The 19,354-nt window shown below is 35.4% G+C and overlaps 1 protein-coding gene across 1 annotated transcript in view; it reads right to left on the bottom strand.

The window, feature by feature from the left end:
• The window catches only part of CNTN6 (contactin 6), a 284,097-nt gene that overhangs the window by 166,052 nt on the left and 98,691 nt on the right, over positions 1-19,354 (bottom strand). The window contains 1 exon segment of the mRNA XM_045493582.1: positions 3,588-3,714. Coding sequence (XP_045349538.1) covers positions 3,588-3,714 — 127 coding nt within the window.

The following is a 19,354-nucleotide window of genomic DNA, read 5'->3' as shown; positions in this document are numbered from 1 at the left end:
AAATTACTAAAAGAAGTTACTAAAATCAACCACACCCTCACTTTATGGATAAGGAGGAAGTTAATGCCAGGAGAGAGAAATGATTATTCCAAGGTCACACAATGAATATCAGAACTGTGACTAGAAATGATCATTCCTTGCTTTAATCAATAGCTCTTTCCCGTGGCTTCATGGTATATCCAAATAATGTCAAATAATGTTAGAATCTGTATCAAAAAGGTTTTCCTTCTATTATACACACACACACACACACACACACACACACACACACACACACACACACAAAGGTTATGAGTGAGTCTTTTTAATAAAATTTAAGTTAGAAAGGGTCATATTAAAACTAAAACTTTACATTTTGTTGCTAATGTGCATTATCTGAAATATCTCTGCCCTTTGCTTTATTATCATGGAAATTGGGTCTGAGTCTGCCATTTTCACATTAAAAACAAGTTCTGTTTTCACTCTCTTTCCAAAGCCTCTTGTCTATGAGTATTTTATGCTATGATATTACAGATGAGCTAAACCATGTTAAGGGGATTTGAAATAATAAGCTAAATTACCTGTCTTTAGCCTACTAATTCACACATATCTTAGAAACAGAAGCCTTTAGCAACAGTGAAATTTGTAGTCTCTTCATTCAGAGTATTTCTTCATAGGTAAAAACTAATGAGTAAATTGTCATGAGAACCACTATCTTATATCCTTCTGCCTGTAATAAGCCAGTAGATATTTTTAATTAAGTGCAGAACTGATTGATAATTGTGGAAACAAATCTTTTCCTTTCTTTGCTTTTTCTGTTGTTTTTCTGTTTATTTCTTTTCTTTTCTTTTCTTTCTTTCTTTCTTTCTTTCTTTCTTTCTTTCTTTCTTTCTTTCTTTCTTTCTTTCTTTCTTTCTTTCTTTATCTTTCTGTGCTTTTTGCTACCTGTTTTTCTATTCTTTCCTTACCTGTCTCCTTCCATCTTTCCTTTCTTTTTCTTTTCTCATTTTTCCTTCCCTTTCCTTTCTTCCTCTTTTCTTTCTTTTCTTTTTCCCCTCAATTCTAACCATGACATGGAACTGCACGCCACCATTCTCAAGAAAAATTCTCCAAACTTTCACTATTTGCAAACGACATGTTACTCTAAATAAAAACCTGAAAGTCTCTACCAAAAAAATTCTAAAACTAATACATGAATTCAGCAAAGTCGCAGGATATAAAATTAATGTACAGAAATCTGTTGTATTTCTATACACCAACAATGAGGCAGTAGAAAAAGAAATAAAACAATCAATCCCATTTACAAGTGCATCAAAAACTATACGATACTTAAGAATAAACCTAACCAAACAGGTAAAAAATCTACACTCTGAAACCTATAGAAAACTCATGAAAGAAACTGAAGAGGACACAACGAAATGGAAACACATTCCACACTCATGGATTGGAAGAATAAATATTGTTAAAATGTCTACACTACGCAAAGCACATTTAATGCAATCCCTATCAAAATACCACCAGCATTTTTCACAGAGCTAGAACAAATAATTCTCAATTTGTATGGAATCACAAAAAGACCCCAAACAGTCAGAGGAATCTTGAAAAAAAAGAAAAGCTGGAGGCATCACAATTCTAGACTTCAAGCTATATTACAAAGCTATAGTCATCAAGACGGTGTGGTACTGGCACAAAAATAGACACATAGATCAATAGAACACAATAGAAAACCCAGAAATGGACCCACAATTATATGGTCAACTAATATTTGACAAAGCAGGAAATAATATGCAATGGAAAAAAGATAATCTTTTCAACAAATGGTACTGGGGAAACAGGATAGATAGCAACATGTAGAAGAATGAAATTGGACCACTTTTTTACACTATACATAAAAATACACTCGAAATGGATGAAAGACCTAAATGTGAGATAAGAAACTATCAAAATCCTAGAGGTGAACATAGGCAGCAACCTTTTTGACCTAGGCTGGAGCAACTTCTTAGTAGACCTGTCACCGGAGGCAAGGAAACTAAAGCAAAAATGAACTTCTGGGACTTCATCAAGATAAAAAGCTTCTGCACAGTGAAAGGAATAATCAACAAAACTAAAAGGCAGTCTATGAAATGGGAGAAGATATTTGCAAATGACATATCTGATAATAATAACTTTAGTATCCAAAATCTAGAAAGAACTTAACAAACGCAACACCCAAAAAACAAATAAGCCAGTTAAGAAATGGGGAGAAGACTTGAACCAACATTTTTCCAAGGAAGACATACAGATGGCTAACAGGCACATGAAAAATGCTCAAATCACTCATAAGAAGAGAAATACAAATCAAAACTATGATGAGATACCACCTCACTGTCAGAATGCCTAAAATTAACAACACAGGAAACAAGAGATGTTGGCAAGAATGCATAGAAAAGGGAACCCGCTTGCGCTGTTGATGGGAATGCAAACTAGTGCAGCCACTCTAGAAAACAGTATGGAGCTACCTCAAAAAGTTAAAAATAGAGGGTGACTGGGTGGCTCAGTTGGTTAAGGGTCTGACTCTTGATTTTGGCTCAGGTCATGGTCTCAAGGTTCCTGAGTTCAAGCCCCACATGGAGCTCTGCACTTACAGCATGAGACTTGCTTGGGATCCTCTCTCCCTCTTTCCCTACCTGCCCCCCCACCCCACACACACTCCTTCTCTCTCCCTCTCTCTTCTAAATAAATAAATACATAAATAAATAAATAAATAGTTAAAAACAGAACTACTACCCTATGACCCAGCAAGTGCATTACTAGGTATTTACCTAAAGGATACAAAAATACTGATTTGAAGGAGTACATGCACCCCACTGTTTATAGCAGCTTTATCAAAAATAACCCAACTATGGAAAGAGCCCAAATGTCCATCAAAAAGAATGAACTCTTGCCTTTTGCAACAACATATATGGAGCTAGAATGTGTTATGCTAATAAGCAAAATAAATTAGAGAAAGACAGATACCATAATTTCACTCATACATGGAATTTAAGAAATAAAATAGATGTACATATGGGAGGGAGAAAAAAAAGAGAGAGGGAAACAAAGCATAAGAGACTCAAAGAGCACAAACTGAGGACTGATGGATAGAGGTGCATGGGAGAAGGGTTAGATGGGTGATGGGTATTTAGGAGGGCATTTGTTATAATGAGCACTGAGTGTTATATGTAAGGAATGAATCACTGAATTGTACTCCTCACACTAGTATTGTACTGTATGTTAACTAAATGGAATTTAAATAAAAATTTGAAAAGGAAAAAAAATCACTCTTCTAAGTCATCCTAATGAATAAGACAGAGATCTAACAATGGTTCCTGGGTTGGGAGTAGGGTAGAGGAAAGTGGCAACACTTGAGGATATTGAAAATATATAGTATTTTTTTTTTCATTTCAGCAGTGGGTATCCAGCTCTTTACCTTTGTAAAAATTCACTGAGCTGCATCCTTCAAATTAGGTAATTCTAAACACTTCATTGTGTGCATGTTTTACATCAAAGACAAAAAATAAATAAATAAATAAATAAATAAACAAACAAACAAATGAACAAACAGTGTGGTGCCAGAAGTATGACTTTACCTATAACTGGGTGAAGGGTAACCAGTGGCAGCACAATTCAGGATGATTTCAGATTTTGATAAATCCAAAGGAAAAATAATGTCTTGTGGCTCCTGGGTAAAAACAGGACGGCTCAAAAGACCAGTACCTGAAAAAAGAGAAGAGTAACACCATATGAAAACATTTGATCCTGCTTCTAATGCAACTGTGTATTAGATATGAAGTCAATACACTTTTAACTTTTATTTTGAAACTATCTCAAAAACAGAAAATCTTGCAATAATAATACAAAGAATATTTTTTCTGAACGCCTTAGAATCATTTCACAAACCAATGCCCCAACACCCCTAAAAACTTTTGTATTTCCTAAAAAGGACATTCTTTTACATAACTACAATAAAGCCATCAAAATTAAAAAAATGAACATTGACTGAGTACTAGTGTCTAATCCTCAGGCCCCACTTTAACATTTTCCTAATAAAATCTTTCACAGCAAAAGTACCCAGTCGAGAGTTACAGATTTTATTTAATTATTGTATATTTTCAGTCTCCTTCAGTGTGGAACCGTTCCCTACATTTCCTTGATTTTTTTTGACTTTGACATTGCTGAAGATTACAAGATTACAAGATTGTGATCTGGTCAAGTTTCACTCAGTTTGGGCTTGTCTGAGCAGTCAGCTACCAAGAACAGGATAGGGGTCCTGGTAGGAGCTGTATGTTGAAGGTGCAGGTAATAAAAAGGGTCTATAAAGACTTTTAAAAACAATAACAGAACCAGTGAAAATTGGCTCTTATTTTTAAAAATGATCACCTTAAGAAGTCTCCTCCCCACCAGCCAGAATACACTGATTACACTGTCTTACTCTGTCCCTCTGTTCCTCTCCCCAGCTGGGTGCACCTTAGTGTCTGCTGTTTTACTATGATTCAGGGATACCACGTGCTTTATATTACACCCTCTCAGGTGGTACAGGACTTCAATTTGCCCCAATACTGCTGAAGTTAACTTTGGTCACTGATTGTGAGGTATTGTCTATCGGACTTTTCCATTTTAAAATTATTTTTTTCCTCCTTATACTTAGTAAGTACTTTGTGTTTAGAGATTTTGAAACAATTCAAATATACTGTTCTTCAATGAACACTTAAGTGTTTTATTAATACATTTCTATCAAAATGGTCTACTCTATCAGAGTGGATAAATGATTTCTTATTTTATTAAACAAGTAATAATCTATTATTATTTTGATGACTAAATTGTCAATGATTTGGCCAACAAGAGCCCATTTAATGTAGTTTATCTTTTTGACATGTGCCTATCATTCTTTGAATACTTCCTTACTTTATTGTACAACAAAATGTCCCAGAATTATCTTGTGTTTTTTCTACTGTAGCCATGGAAGTAGTCATCTACTCTCCTAAGCAAATCTGGATCCTTTTATTAGAGAATGGTATTTAGAAACCATGATCTGGATGCTAAGTGTACGCAATGTTACTGAGGTGTTCTTGCTCCCAGGCCTTCTCACTCAGTGTGTGTGTATGTGTATATATAGAAATATTTATGCATTTGTTCAATTCCCCTACATATAACTAATCTCCAGGGAATGCCACTGTAGATTTTATAAAGGTCCTCTTCACCCTGCACAGGTTCTGACATGTTCTCCCAAGTTACTCCCACACCTGCCCTGAAACCACTTATTAAGCTATCCCCTCTCTTCTCACCTCACTCAGGTTCTGCCCTTGTGCAGTGCCTCCATCCTGTGTGTATTCTTTTTCACTCCACTTGATCTCTGACACAACATCCAGAGTCATATTCCACTCTCTGTGGCAATGGAACCCTTCCGAGCCTTCTTAGACTCTGATATCCTGGGCCAGGCTACCCCACCATAGGCATCCTTATCACCTTTCTTGGGCTCTGCCACTTTGCCTCTGAGCCACCCCTGTGATACCCTCTGCCTTACATGGATAGCTTTTTCATCCCTCTCAGTCTCTACCACCTCATGCTGGGCTGCTGTATCTCTCATCATCCACATTCATGTGGATGCCTACTTTACTTAGCTCCCTTCATGACATTTGGACTGAACTGTTAAGAAAGAAAGGGAAAGGAAAGAGGAGGATGAAGAGTTCAATTCTCACATTTAAGGTGAAATGATGTTTTGCTGTTAGATTTTAAGTTGAAATAAACAACACAAAGTATAAATCTCATCATACCAAGACTTAATGTTAGGACACCCAGTCCAGACTCTAATTGTTGTACGTGAGAGACATGTAAGAGCATGGTGATCTCCTCTACCTACCATAGTTCTACAGCATCTCAAAGTTGGTAGATGTTTTGTAGACCACTCAGGCCAGACTTTGTGTTATAGAAATGCAATGGTACCTCCGAATCAAACGGACCTCAGTGGACTTGAACAATTCTCAGTATCTTCATTGGTAAAAAAGATATATGTATCTTAAATGATTGTTTTCAGATTTAATCATATACTGCTTATGAAGTATGGCATATTGTTCCCAGTACAAGTAAATGTATAGTCACCATATCATGACGATCACCATCACCATTGTCATTGTCACCATTATTACAGACAAGGAAATTGAAACCCAGGAAATTGAATCGTCTTTTTTGAGATTCACTACTTGCTGTAAGAGAAAGCAAGAAATCAAACTCTGGTTTCCTGATTCCCTCTTCACTGTTTTCACTATCCACTCAGATCTACTTCCTTCTCATTAGTCTTCCAAAATATTTGTAATTTATACTTATATTACAATTATATATTTATAATTTCAGTACATTTCATTAATCACCTAAAAGTGGAGACAGACAGGTTTTAATTCTAGCCTAGTCAGTTACTACATAATGGTGGACAAGTTACTTGACTCTCAAATGTAAAATAGCAACACTTAGTCTTATGTGTTTGTGTTGTGAAGCCTAGTTGAAAAAGAGTGAACTGAAAACATAATACAGACTCTTTTTACCCCAACACCTAATGAAATGGGCAAGAAATTATAAATGCAAACAAACAAGTAAACAACAGAAATGAACAATGTCTGAACAAGAAAAGGGACAAATGCCATTGACTTTAAACTAATCAAAACAAACGAAATAAACAACAAAAATAACTGAGCCGTAAGAAGAGTTCAAGCCAGGCTCAGGAAATGAGTTTTTGACTCCTTAATCTTATCCCTATCTCCACTGGTGAAATGAAAAAATGCTGAGAACTCTCATAACAACCTCTAGTTCTGGAGTTAAGTACATTTGTATATGCATCATGTTTTTTAATCTTATTCCTTTTCTAGCTGAAAAGGAGTAAACAGAGCTTATGGAGAGTAAAGCAGGAAAGTGTGAATAGTAAAGATGACTGTATTTTACAGACAAAGAGTTTCATGCCTATATACTCACTTGGTAAAACTCTAGAGTCCAACTAATAAACAATACATCTGTCCAGCAAAGTATACCTATAGTCCTCCACCAATAATATTACCAAACACCACTAAAAAAATACCTTAAAATAGAGAAAAGTACCCAAGTATTCTGATAAAGGCTGAACTTCCCTCAATCTCATCATTCCCTCAAGTTACAAAATGAGGGTGCTCATGACACATCCAGCCTCCAAACTGGAGCTAAGAAGGAGAAACAAACAAACAAAAGAGTCCCTGATTTGATGAGATAAAAGTTAAGAAATATCCCTCTCTATAAAAGAGTACATGAATTGTTTATACACATTTCCTCAAGTATGAGCAAATGAACGGGAATGGAAGAGGAACTATGCAAATATATTTCAAAAATGAAAGTGGAAAACATAGTATGCCGAAGATAGACAAAATACCAATCAAGAAGAAAATGTAACTCAAGGAACTCCAGGAAATTTCTCAAAATCATTTCATGCTGTAGAGTGAGAACATGAATTCAGACAAAGCTAACATAACTTGATGGCAATGAAAAAACAAACAAATAATAGAATCAGATAAATCAGGAGGTTGCAAACTTAAGGATACAAATTGTAAACCAAACAACATCGCTAAAGATCTGATAAATCAATTAGAATAAGTAAGTAATCAGATACCTGCTGAAGTCAAATTACTGACATTAAGGGAAAGTTTGAGGTAATTGTAATTAATGACGTTGAAAAAGCACAGATAAAAAGCAATTGAAAAACAGGTAATGAACAAGAAAGATAAAGATGAACCAACATAAAATCTTCGCCATTGAGACAGAGAATAAAACAAATATATCAGCAGCAGATATCATAAAGAAAATTTCCTGTGAATTCAAAGAATATACCATGTTCTAGGGACATCTGAAAGAAAGCACTCAATACCAAGGCGTGTGTGATCTTAAGTGATTAAGTGATCTTCAAAGTTAAAGAAAGACTTAAAAAGACTAGGCTGAAACCAAATATCATCTAAAAAGTGGAAGAATATATTAAATTAATCTCAGATTTTAAAATGGTAGCCTTCTACACCAGAAGACAGTGGAAAAGAAAGCCTGTAACATTCTGAATAAAAGTGTGACAAGTCTATTATCACCTACCAAGATATCTTCCAAGTTTAATGGCATTCAACATTCTTTAACATAAAAAAGAAACCTTCAGAGAATGTAACATAAATGACTATTCTTAAAGAAATGACTTAGCAATGAAATTCAGCCAATTAAAAATGAACCTATATATAGCTTTAAAGAATGAAGGAGCTATAGGATGAACACTGAATATATTTAAATATAAAACTAATACTTATACCCCATGTTATTTTTAGTTATAGGACAGAATATGAAAGCTGTAAACTTGGATAATATAAAAATAACAATATAAATAGAAGAATGAAGGGTTATAAGGGAACATAGTTACAAATGTTTAAGTGCTAATATTTTCTTTTATAGCAAAAAGTCAACTTATAAAAATACATATATAGTAAATATAAATTACAATTTTTAAAAGCATAAGTACTCTAACTTCTTGGTATTATTTAGTGTATCTTTTACCCTTAGAGGACTCTTTTAGGGAAACAAATACAAACATAAATATCTTTGTTGACTCAAATCATTTATTACAAGTTCACAATTCTCCTCATTTTACTTGGCTTCAGTTTGACTTTTGTTAAACTAAAATACAATTAAATCTTCATGTTAAAAGTAGTATCTATTATAAAATCCCATTTTTATAAAAGCATTTTTCTATGCATTTATCTACCTTCATATTAGTCTATATCTCTGTATTTATATGCATAGAAAGATGGCTACAATATTACCAAATTTTAATAATTTTTATTTTGGGGAGAGTTTTACTTGGGAAAAAGTTTTTTTTTATATTTGCATAATTTTTCATAGTTTGAATGTCTAAAATGAACATATACTATACTAAAGAAAATACAGGTGACTCTTGAATATGGGCTTGAATTGCACAGTCTACTTATATGCAGATTATTTATAGTACAGTATTGTAAATGTATTTTCTGTTCCTTAAGGTTTTGTTAATAACATTTTATTTTCCCCAGCTTACTTTATTGAAGGAATATAGTATATAATACATATAACATACAAAATATGTATTAATCAACTATTTAGGTTACTGATAAGTCTTTCAGTCAACAGTGAGGTATTGGTAGTTAAGTTTGCAGGGAGTCAAAAGTTATATACATGAATTTTCAAGTGCATAAGGGGTCAGCACTCCTAACCCCTATGTTGTTTAAAGGCCAACTGTGATGGAATTTTTTTAATGTTTTATTTACTTATTTTGAGACAAAGAGTGTAAGTGAGTGGGGAAGGGGCAGAGAGAGAGGGAAAGAGAGAGTCTCAAACAGGCTCTGCACTGTCAGCACAGAGTCCAATGTGGGGCTTGAACTCACCAAACCTGAGATCGTGACCTGAGCCAAAATCAAGAGTCAGATGCTTAACTAACTGAGCCAACCAGGTGCCATGGGATTTTCCTTTTAAATGAAGTAAAAAGACTGAAAACAAGTAAGTTAAGTGGTAATTAATTTTTGATAGTAGAATATGAATGGCTTTTCTGTTCCTTTTGTAGAAATTACCAACCACTCTCCTGCCCCACAAGAAAGAAAGCTGGTTGAAATAATGCACATTGGCCATCTAGCATTGCACCATGCACAAGAGAGGCACACACGAAATATTAATTAATTTATCTTCCTTTACCTTCACTTAGAGAAAAGTGCTGTTCAAATTCCATATAATCCAAATTTGGGGTATAACTTCACTTAATAATACCTGGTATTTGGGAGAGTGATTTGTGGTTTTCAAAGGACCTTTACATACACCAATTATTAAATCCTGGGGCATCTGGGTGGCTCAGTCAGTTGAGTGCCCAACTCTTGATTTGGTTCAGGTCACCATCTCACAGTTCGTGGGATGGGGCTCTGAGTTTCACTCCACATTGACAGAATGGAGCCTGCTTGGGATTCTCTGTCCCTTTCTCTCTGCCCATCCCTGCTGGTTCTCTCTCTCTCTCTCTCTCTGTCAAAATAAATAAATAAGCTTTAAAACACAAAACAAAATAAATCTTAATCTACCATTTGGTAGATTAAGAATTTATAACTAATAGAACAAGGCATTTTCTATCAAACTGGTTTATTTTGAAGCCACAAAAGCTTTGTTGTAGTGAACTTGGTTGAGTTCATACCAGTGAAAAGTCTAGCTTGTCAACTAACTGGACTCTTTTGGTAAACTTTTAGCTTTTTTATTTTTTTTCATATTGTAATGGAATGATTACATAATAGCATACTTTTGCTGCTGTGTTTATACTGTCAGAAAGCAGACAACATTAGTTTTTCTGTACAAGAACACCTGAAACTGTGACAATAGGATATCAAAATCAAGAAATCAAAGTGCTTTTTCAAGTACTTTTACTTTAAGAATATACTAGAGGTTAGGATGAGTGTTGACAATAAGCAATTAAATAATTGTATTAATAGTACCTACTATTATAAAATCACCTATGATTATAATGCTACTCTATAAAATTGTTTCATTTGACAGTAAAGCAAGAAGTTTGCAATATAGGTTCAATGAAAAATAAATACTTTTAAATGACAATTAAAAAAAACATAGCTATTGAAAATTAATGTAGATTTGTCTCTTTTTCCTTCTTCTTCTGTCTTCCATATTAATATATATATTATTATAGGGGCGCCTGGGTGGCGCAGTCGGTTGGGCGTCCGACTTCAGCCAGGTCACGATCTCGCGGTCCGGGAGTTCGAGCCCCGCGTCAGGCTCTGGGCTGATGGCTCAGAGCCTGGAGCCTGTTTCCGATTCTGTGTCTCCCTCTCTCTCTGCCCCTCCCCCGTTCATGTTCTGTCTCTCTCTGTCCCAAAAAAATAAATAAACGTTGAAAAAAAAAAAATTAAAAAAAAAATATATATATATTATTATTAATTATATACATATATTTATATATTTATAAATATATTTATATTTATATAAATATTTATATTATATTTATTATAAATATAATTTATAACAAATTTATTTTTATTATATTTATATTTATATAAATTATATAAATATAAATATATTTATAAATATATATAAATATATACGTATATTATTAATTATATATACATATATATGTGAATATATATATATGTGAATATATATATATATATATATATATATATATATATATCCTATGATCTGACTCCAATACTGGATCAAACCTACCAGTGTCTACAGTTCATTGTCATCTCCTGAATATCGAGAACATTTAATTGCATCTAAGGCAGTCGCATGTTGGCATTTCTGAACAGTTCCATGAATATCTTCATGGAAAATCAGCTTTTAACCTATGTTAAAAGTCATGTCATCTTCTTTTATACTAAATAGGCAATTTTTTAATAGCAAAAAGTCCTATTTGATTTACTTTACCCTTCTAGCCATGGTTAACTAGACCAAAGGTGAACATGTCCTCCTGGGCTGCTATGTTTCCCTCTCTAGGAATAAGCAAATAATATTAAGACATGATTGTTACTTGTAAAGATATGACCTATTCACGAATATTAGAGCAATCCATTTTCCATAAAACTCATGAAAACTTAGAGAATGCTAGTCTAGTCTACAGACTGAGACAGACAGTAAGACAGGCGGCAGAATGATGGAGACAAAGAATAATTGAACAAAGACTGGCTTTATTCTGTGAGCTTTTTGATCTTTGGTTCCAGTTTTTAGTGAGACCTGCCTCTGGGTTCTATGAGGTGTCAACTCTACCATATCTGTTTCTTGCTAAGAGACTTAGAAAGACAGATTCAAAACAATAAACAATAGACAGAAACCAGTGTTTTTGTGCTTTTCTTCTCTCTAGAACTATGAAAGCACAAACAACCTGGGTAGTCAACCATTTGTTTTCAGAAGTTATTAAGGGGAAATTCAAACACCTGAGAAGGTTCGTATCTAAAAGAACACAAAACTAAACAGTGTATTATCCATGGTTTTACTTGAATCCCAATTTTTGGGCTTGGGCAAATTTCAGGTTTCACAGAGGGGTAATAAGACCAAACATCTCCAAGGTCACATCCAGATAAAGAGTTGCTGGGATCTTTCTTCGTGTCACAATCTGTCCCTCCGAATATAGTTCCCTACCCCGGTTCCTGGTACTCCCTAAAATGTCTTCTACTGAAGAACTTACATTTCTAACATCATTTTCCAATTCAATTTCAATTTTTTATTTGAAAAACAAAACAAAACAAAAAATAAGTAGAGTCTAATGACTTTGCTTGGTTTTACCAAAGAGGAAATTAAACCAGGCATGTAACCAGTATGATTGCATGGGGCTCAGCTCTTAGAAGGGCCCTGCACTTCTGGTTCTGTTCTGAAGTCACTGCCTTAGCACTCTTAATACCGTTAGCCACATATTTGAGTTTTATAAGTGAAGTTTGATGAGTCTGGTGAACATTGAGTGCTTGATGCCTTGGCTAACATTTGGTACCTCCTCCTGTCACCAGGCCTGCCTCTCCAGGACCCTGCATTTTTATTTTTCACTGTGCCCTGCAAATTATGTAGCTGGTCCTGACTAACGCTTACAGAAGTTAAATGATTTGCTCAGGGACACTGCTAGTGAAATTATAGAGCTAGTACTCAAATTCAGATTTGACTCAAAGTCCAGGATTGCACACACTACACTATAACCAGTTCTGCATAGTTTCAGGATTTAAAAAAAGGCTCTCTCCCCTCTGGCTTTCTTTCCTTTCTATTGCTTTCTATTACTAAGCCTCTTAGTTTCCAAACCAAGTTCGTAAGCCTGTTGAACCTAACCTAGACTAAGTCAATTATGTCTTCTCTGGAATTCATGTTCAGAGGAAAAAAGCATCAAGGATTTTGGGGCTCATAGGTTTAGCTGTCCAATAAAGAGTTGGATATATTGATGTGAGGGCTGGGTTGGAGAAACTGATTTTTGGAAACAGTAGTTGGAAACAGTGGCCTTTAAGTTCTAACGAAAAGAAAACTTTGTTCTAGCAATACTTCGATGGTAATCATTCTACAAATATATTTTATACTATTTCAAAAGTGTAGGTTTCCATGTCCACTGCATCATTATTTACAAAAGCCAAGACATGGGAACAACCTAAGTGCCCATCAGTGAATGAACAGATTAAAAAATGTGGTAAATACATAAATGGAATATTATTTGCCATAAAGAAGGAAATACTGTAGTTTGTGACAATATGGATGAACCTTAAGGTCATTATGCTAAGTGAAATAAGTCAGACAGAGAAAGACAAACGCTGTAGGATCTCACTTGTATGTGGAATCTTAAAAGAATGAACTCATAGAAACAGAGGAAAGATCTATGGTTGTTAAGGGTGGAGATGGGGAGGAGTGGGGGGGAGAGGAGGGAAATAGGTGAGGTTTGTCCAAGAGAATAAACTTTCAGTTATGAGAGAAATAAGTTTCGGGGATATAATATACAGCATGGTGGCTATAGTTAACAAGAGTATAGTGTATATTTGAAAGTTGCTAAGAGGACAGTTATTAAAAATTCTCATCACAAAGAGAAAAAATTGTCACTATATGAGATGATAGATGGGCTTACTAACTTTATATGGTAATCATTTTACAATACATACATAAATCAATCGTTATATCATAAACCTTAAATTTAGACAATATTATAGATCAATTATATCTCAATAAAGGTGGGGAAAAAGGTACAATTTCAAAATAGCCTTAAATTTAAACCTTGATCAGAATCAAGCCATACGTTGAAATTGGCACTCATTTGACAACTTAGATAATCAGTGAGTTCTTATTCAAGCAAACATAAAAAATGAGGGGGGTCCTGAGTGGCTCAGTCAGTTGAGCATCCGACTTCAGGTCAGGTCATGATCTCCCGGTTTGTGAGTTCAAGCCCCGCATCGGGCTCTTTGCTGACAGCATAGAGCCTGGAGGCTGCTTCGAATTCTGTGTCTCCCTCTCTCTCTATTCCTCCCCCGCTCATGCTCGCTCTCGCTCTCTCTCTCTCCTTCAAAAATAAATTTAAAAAAACATTTAATTTTTTTTTAAATGAGGGGGATGAGTTTAATATCTACCTGACAGCGGCCATACTTGAAATTCTTTCATGCAACAGACATTTGAGAAGATAATTCTTAATTGAAAAGCTACTTTGAACATAATAGAATCATTCTGGTTATTTTCATATCAGACACTCTAGCAGAATGAACTAATGGCATACACTTGGTGTAAGATGTGTACATGGAGACTTGCAGTATTTCAGTCCAGGCAGCCATCTATGGTGACCTAGTGATTCAAAGGCTGAGTATTAAACCTGCCTGGAAAGTGTATGACACATCAGAAATGGTACACAGATCATAAAGTAAATCATAGTAAGAACTGTACATTACCATACAGTTCACATTCTGTTTATCATTGCAGTTTAAAGCCAAACCAAAATACAATTTGATATCATTGCTTGTTTAAATATTGCCAGGACACAGTGATAAAGTCCAATGGAAGCAAATTCAACCAAATTTTATTAGCTGTAATTATTGGCTGAACCTTCTTCAGGCACAGATAATATAAAAATAAATAAATAAATTGCACTCAAGGAGCTTATAATCGAATAAGAGCAACTGAGACATGTACTAAGAGCCAGGTCTAAAGTTTAACTTGTACACAAATTATCTTCATCCTTATAAGAACTCTGACAGGTGGATTCTAATATTACCGATGTATGTGTGAAGAAATTGTGGTTTAGAGGATTTAAGTAACTTGCTCAATATTGAACAGCCAGAGAGAATGTTGTAATCCAATTTTGAATGTAGGCAATCTGACTCCAGAACACACACTCTACGTCACGTGATATGTACTCGAGAAAGGGAAGCAGACATAAAAATAAGTAACCGCAATATAACAGAATAAGTATTACACCAAAACATGATTATACTTTAAAGGGAGTTCAAAGAGGAAGTGATTAATTCTGCCTAGAGGTTATGGAAGACTGACAAAAAAGGTATTATGTAAGCTATGTGTAAAACAGTGAGAATGCCTTTGAAAGGGAAGGGTGTAGTATGGAAATTCTAGGACTAGCTTGAATAGAGACATAAAAATATGTGCCATTCAAAAATAGATATAATTAGTCTGGAAGGTAGGGGAATAATAAAATATAGAAATGGAATCGTATATGTAGAGCATTTTGAAGGCCCTTAAATGACATTACAGAGGTTTGAACTTGATGTGTTAACAGTTAGAAAACATGGAAGTGCTTTCAATTTTAAGCAGGACTATCTGACATGCTTAGATCTATGATTAACTGGAAGAACAAGGGAAGAGAACCACAAGTCATGGAGATTATTTATCAAACATTTGAAAACACTGAGATAATTGGGGCATTGTCAGTAGAAATGAAGAGAATGAGAACAATGCGAGAGCTCTTCTGAAGTGTTTCCAGGCAATACCGGCAGAATGATAAAACTGATTTGAAGTGAGAGATGAAGGAAAGAGAGCATTAAAGATTCCTCTGAGCTAGCTGTAACTGATGAATGCATGTATGTTGACTTCCTGAACTGTTTTTTTTTTTTTTAAGTTTATTTACTTATATATACTGAGAGAGAGAGAGAGAGAGCGCGCGCGCAAGTTGGGGAGGGGCAGAGAGAGAGGGAGATACAGAATCCCAAGGAGGCTCCACACTGCCAGGGCAGAGCTCAATGTGGGGCTCAAACTCAAAAACCATGAGATCATGACCTGAGTCAAAGCCGAGTATGATGCTTAATCGACTGAGCCACCCAGGCGCCCCTCCTTGACTGTTAACAGAAAAACGAAAAGGGGAAAGATGAGGGCACTGAGGATGAAAGTAGATGAGAAAACAGATATAAGTTTCATTCATTTTTCATTTATTTACTGAACAAGCATTTCTTCATGGGCTTACCATTTGCAGAAACTATCTCTGGGTCTGGAAAACAGAGTAAGGAAAAAAAAAAACCTGCTCAAATTGCTCTTCTAATGGAGCTTTATTTTAATTGGGGAGACATAAATTAAGTCAACAAGGACCACATGGTACCTGAGATGGTATTAAGTGCAATGGAGAAAAATAAAGAGTAAGAGAGCTAGGAATTCTGGGCTGATGTGGAGGAGTGTTATTTTATAAAATCTGGCAAAGGAAAACATCACTGGTCTGGTAACATCTGAACAGGGAATGGTAGGGTTGGCAAGTAGGGCTGGTAAGCCAAATAGGATGAGGGGGAAATATACCATCGGGCTTAGCAATGTAGAGATCACTGAACACTTAGCTTGAGTTAAGTGGAGTATGAATCCTGAATGGAGTGTGGATAAGGAGTGATGTGAAGAAAGGAATAATGTATAATGATAATGTATAAAATGATCATCAGGAGAATGAAAAAGTGAACAGAGGGGAGAAACGAGATAGGCTATATCAGGAAAATTCGTGAAAGATTTCAAAATGACACAGGAAAATTGCTGGGTATCCTGTCCAGTGCATTTTTTGGAGTTAACTCTGCCTTTCAATGTCTTTTCTCTATTTTACAACAATGTAAGGAAGAGAAAACTGTGAAGGATGCAAATGATTCTTATCCATTGAAATGCAAATGAACTGTACCCAGTGCAATAAAATTGTTTTTTCCCCCTTTTCCCTTGTGGATAAACCAGGTTTTTGTTTTGTTTTGTTTTGTTATGTTCTTTGTGTCAGCTTCCATGATATATAATTGATATACCATGCAATTTAGTCATGATAAACCCATTCTGCCTCCATTTATAAATATACTTTTCCATTTCTTGTTGCCTATGCACATGTGGTTCTTTGAATTCTACTTTGAACAGGTTGCAATATCTTACTGGTCCCCATGTTAATTCATTATTTAAACAAAATCTTTCAATGGGTTAATTTTTATTTGTTTGAGATTCATGATTTTGCTATTTAAAAAATGTCATTAAACATGTTAAATTTGAGTTGCCAGACAGACTCACAGATGTAGAACCAGTAGCCACCTCTAAGCAGGAGTTGGCTGGGGAGAAAGGCAGAGTTGAATGGCATTGTTCTTTAAAGTTAGTACCAATGTGGAATTGAGTAAGAGGAAAGCCCAAGATGAAAGACCAGAGATTATCAACATCTTTAGAACTGACAAAAGAGAGAAAAGAGCAAAAAAATTCTGAGGAAGATCTGTATGAGAAAGTAAGACTATTTTACCTGAATCACTGTATTAGTTATCTATTGCCACCATAAGAAATTATCTCAAACTTAGCAGCATAAAAGTATGCAAATCCATTATCTTATAGTTCTGTAGGACAGATTTCCAAAATGACTCTCAATGAGCAAAAATCATGGTGGAGCTGCACCCCTTCTTGAGAAGCTTGAGAGTAGAATCTTTCTCCTTGCCTCTTCCAGCTTCTAGAGGTTGCCCACATTCCTTAAATTATGGAGCCCCCTTCTCATATCAAATGAATCTGACTATTCCTCCATAGAATTGTCATCTAACTCCTTCTTCTACTTTTAAGGTCTCTTGTAATTACATTGGGCTCAACCAGAAAATCCAGGATAAACTTCCTTTTAGATCAGCTGCTTAGCAACCTTTATTCCATCCGTAACCTTAATTCCCCTTTGCCATGTAACCTATCACATTCACATGTCCCGGGGATTAGGACATGGACAACTTTGGGGCCATTATTCTGCTGAACACATCCATCATATGAGAGACCAACAAAGGAGAGTTTGTTTTTATGTTAATTTAATTTTGAGAAAGAGAGCATGAGCAGGGGTAGAAACAGAGACGGAGGAAGACACAGAATCTGAAGCAGGCTCCAGGCTGTCAGCACAGAGCCTGATATGGAGCTCAAACTCACGAAACATGAGATCATGACCTAAGCTGAAGTTGATGCTGAGTCACCCAGGTTTTTAATAGAGGACATAGTTAAGGTTGCTATGTGTTAGAGAACAGTGGAAAACAACAACAAAAACTTACTTGGTAATCAAATAACCTTTTGTTTCCTTGGGAGAAATATCATTATCAAAGTCAAGATGGATTGGTAAGCAAGGCCAAGTTTAAGGTGAACTGAAGATGTAAAGAAAACTATGGCATGCAGTATAAACAACATACAAGTCAGATGGCAAAGAGAAAGAGAGAAGTGAGCAGAGCCTAGAGAACCTGTTTGTATGTGTATGTTTCAGTTTTGCTTATTTGTATGGTTAGGACGAAAGAGACAAGCTGATGTGTAGGCTGATGCTAATGAATCAACTGAGAGGCAAACTCAGATTCTTTTGAACTTCTGGGTCTTTGATACTACTACTTCCCTAATTTAGAGGATTTCAATATGAACCTGTGAGAATTAACAGCATGCTTTCAAGTATACAAAGTACCCAAAAACACTTCCTTAAAATGTCCCTGGACATTTCAGTGAAGACTAGCGAAGATGTTAGAAAACCCTACAAAACCTATTATTATCATTGAGATATGAGAGCGGCCCCACTGGTTGCCCTCTAAGCTAAGACTGTCACCCCCTGAAATGGCACTGATTCCATGTGCATACTGATAACAAACTGAATGGAGAACATTTGGGAGAAGATAAACAAATAACTGAGAAAAGCACTGTGAAAATCTTGAGCAGCCAAGATAGAGACACATCCCAAATGTCTATTACTTGATGAGAGCGGGTGCCATTTTGGTAACAGAGTGTGACAACTAAGCATGCTGACCCATCAATCCTGTTTCTTGCTTACTGCCAACATGAATATCTTGATGAAATCTGTAGGCTTGGGGTGAAAGGTCACTCACATGGCCTCTTTTGGAAAGCTGAGACTATATCGCATTCCGAGGTATGTCATTTATGCCTTTCTACTTTGTTAAGTTGAATTTCATCTCTCATTCCAGGCACGTACCTCTCCTGCCCTCTGTGCCATGCAAAAATGCCACCAAATTTGTCAGAAAAGATTTGCCCTTTGTGAAACTAGGCTGATTAAGTTTTATCAGCTCATATCTCTCTGAATGTTTGGTAACCTCATTCCTTATTACTGTCTCAGAGATCTTGCCTCCAGCCAAGGGCAGCTCTGCTCATTTATAATTTCCTGGTTCTTTCTCAGCAGATTAGGGTGAGGTATTTTTGTTTTTGTTTTGCCTCTATCTCCCTCTAACTGTGAAATATTTTTGCTAAGATTTCCTCATTTTGGTTTAAAACTTATTTAGAAATAGATTTATATTTTTTCCCAATTTACCACAATGAAAGTCTCTCAGAAATTTAAATTATTGGTTGATAAAAACCTCTCATGCATTTCCTGTACTTGCCAATGTGATCTTTCTTATGAAGAAATGCTCCTTAGAGTGGATGAGCAGTTGTTCTATTTCTCTCT

Source organism: Leopardus geoffroyi, chromosome A2 (genome assembly GCF_018350155.1).
Source record: "Leopardus geoffroyi isolate Oge1 chromosome A2, O.geoffroyi_Oge1_pat1.0, whole genome shotgun sequence".
Classification (NCBI taxonomy): Eukaryota; Metazoa; Chordata; class Mammalia; order Carnivora; family Felidae; genus Leopardus; species Leopardus geoffroyi.
This window is presented reverse-complemented; position numbering and strand designations above follow the sequence as displayed.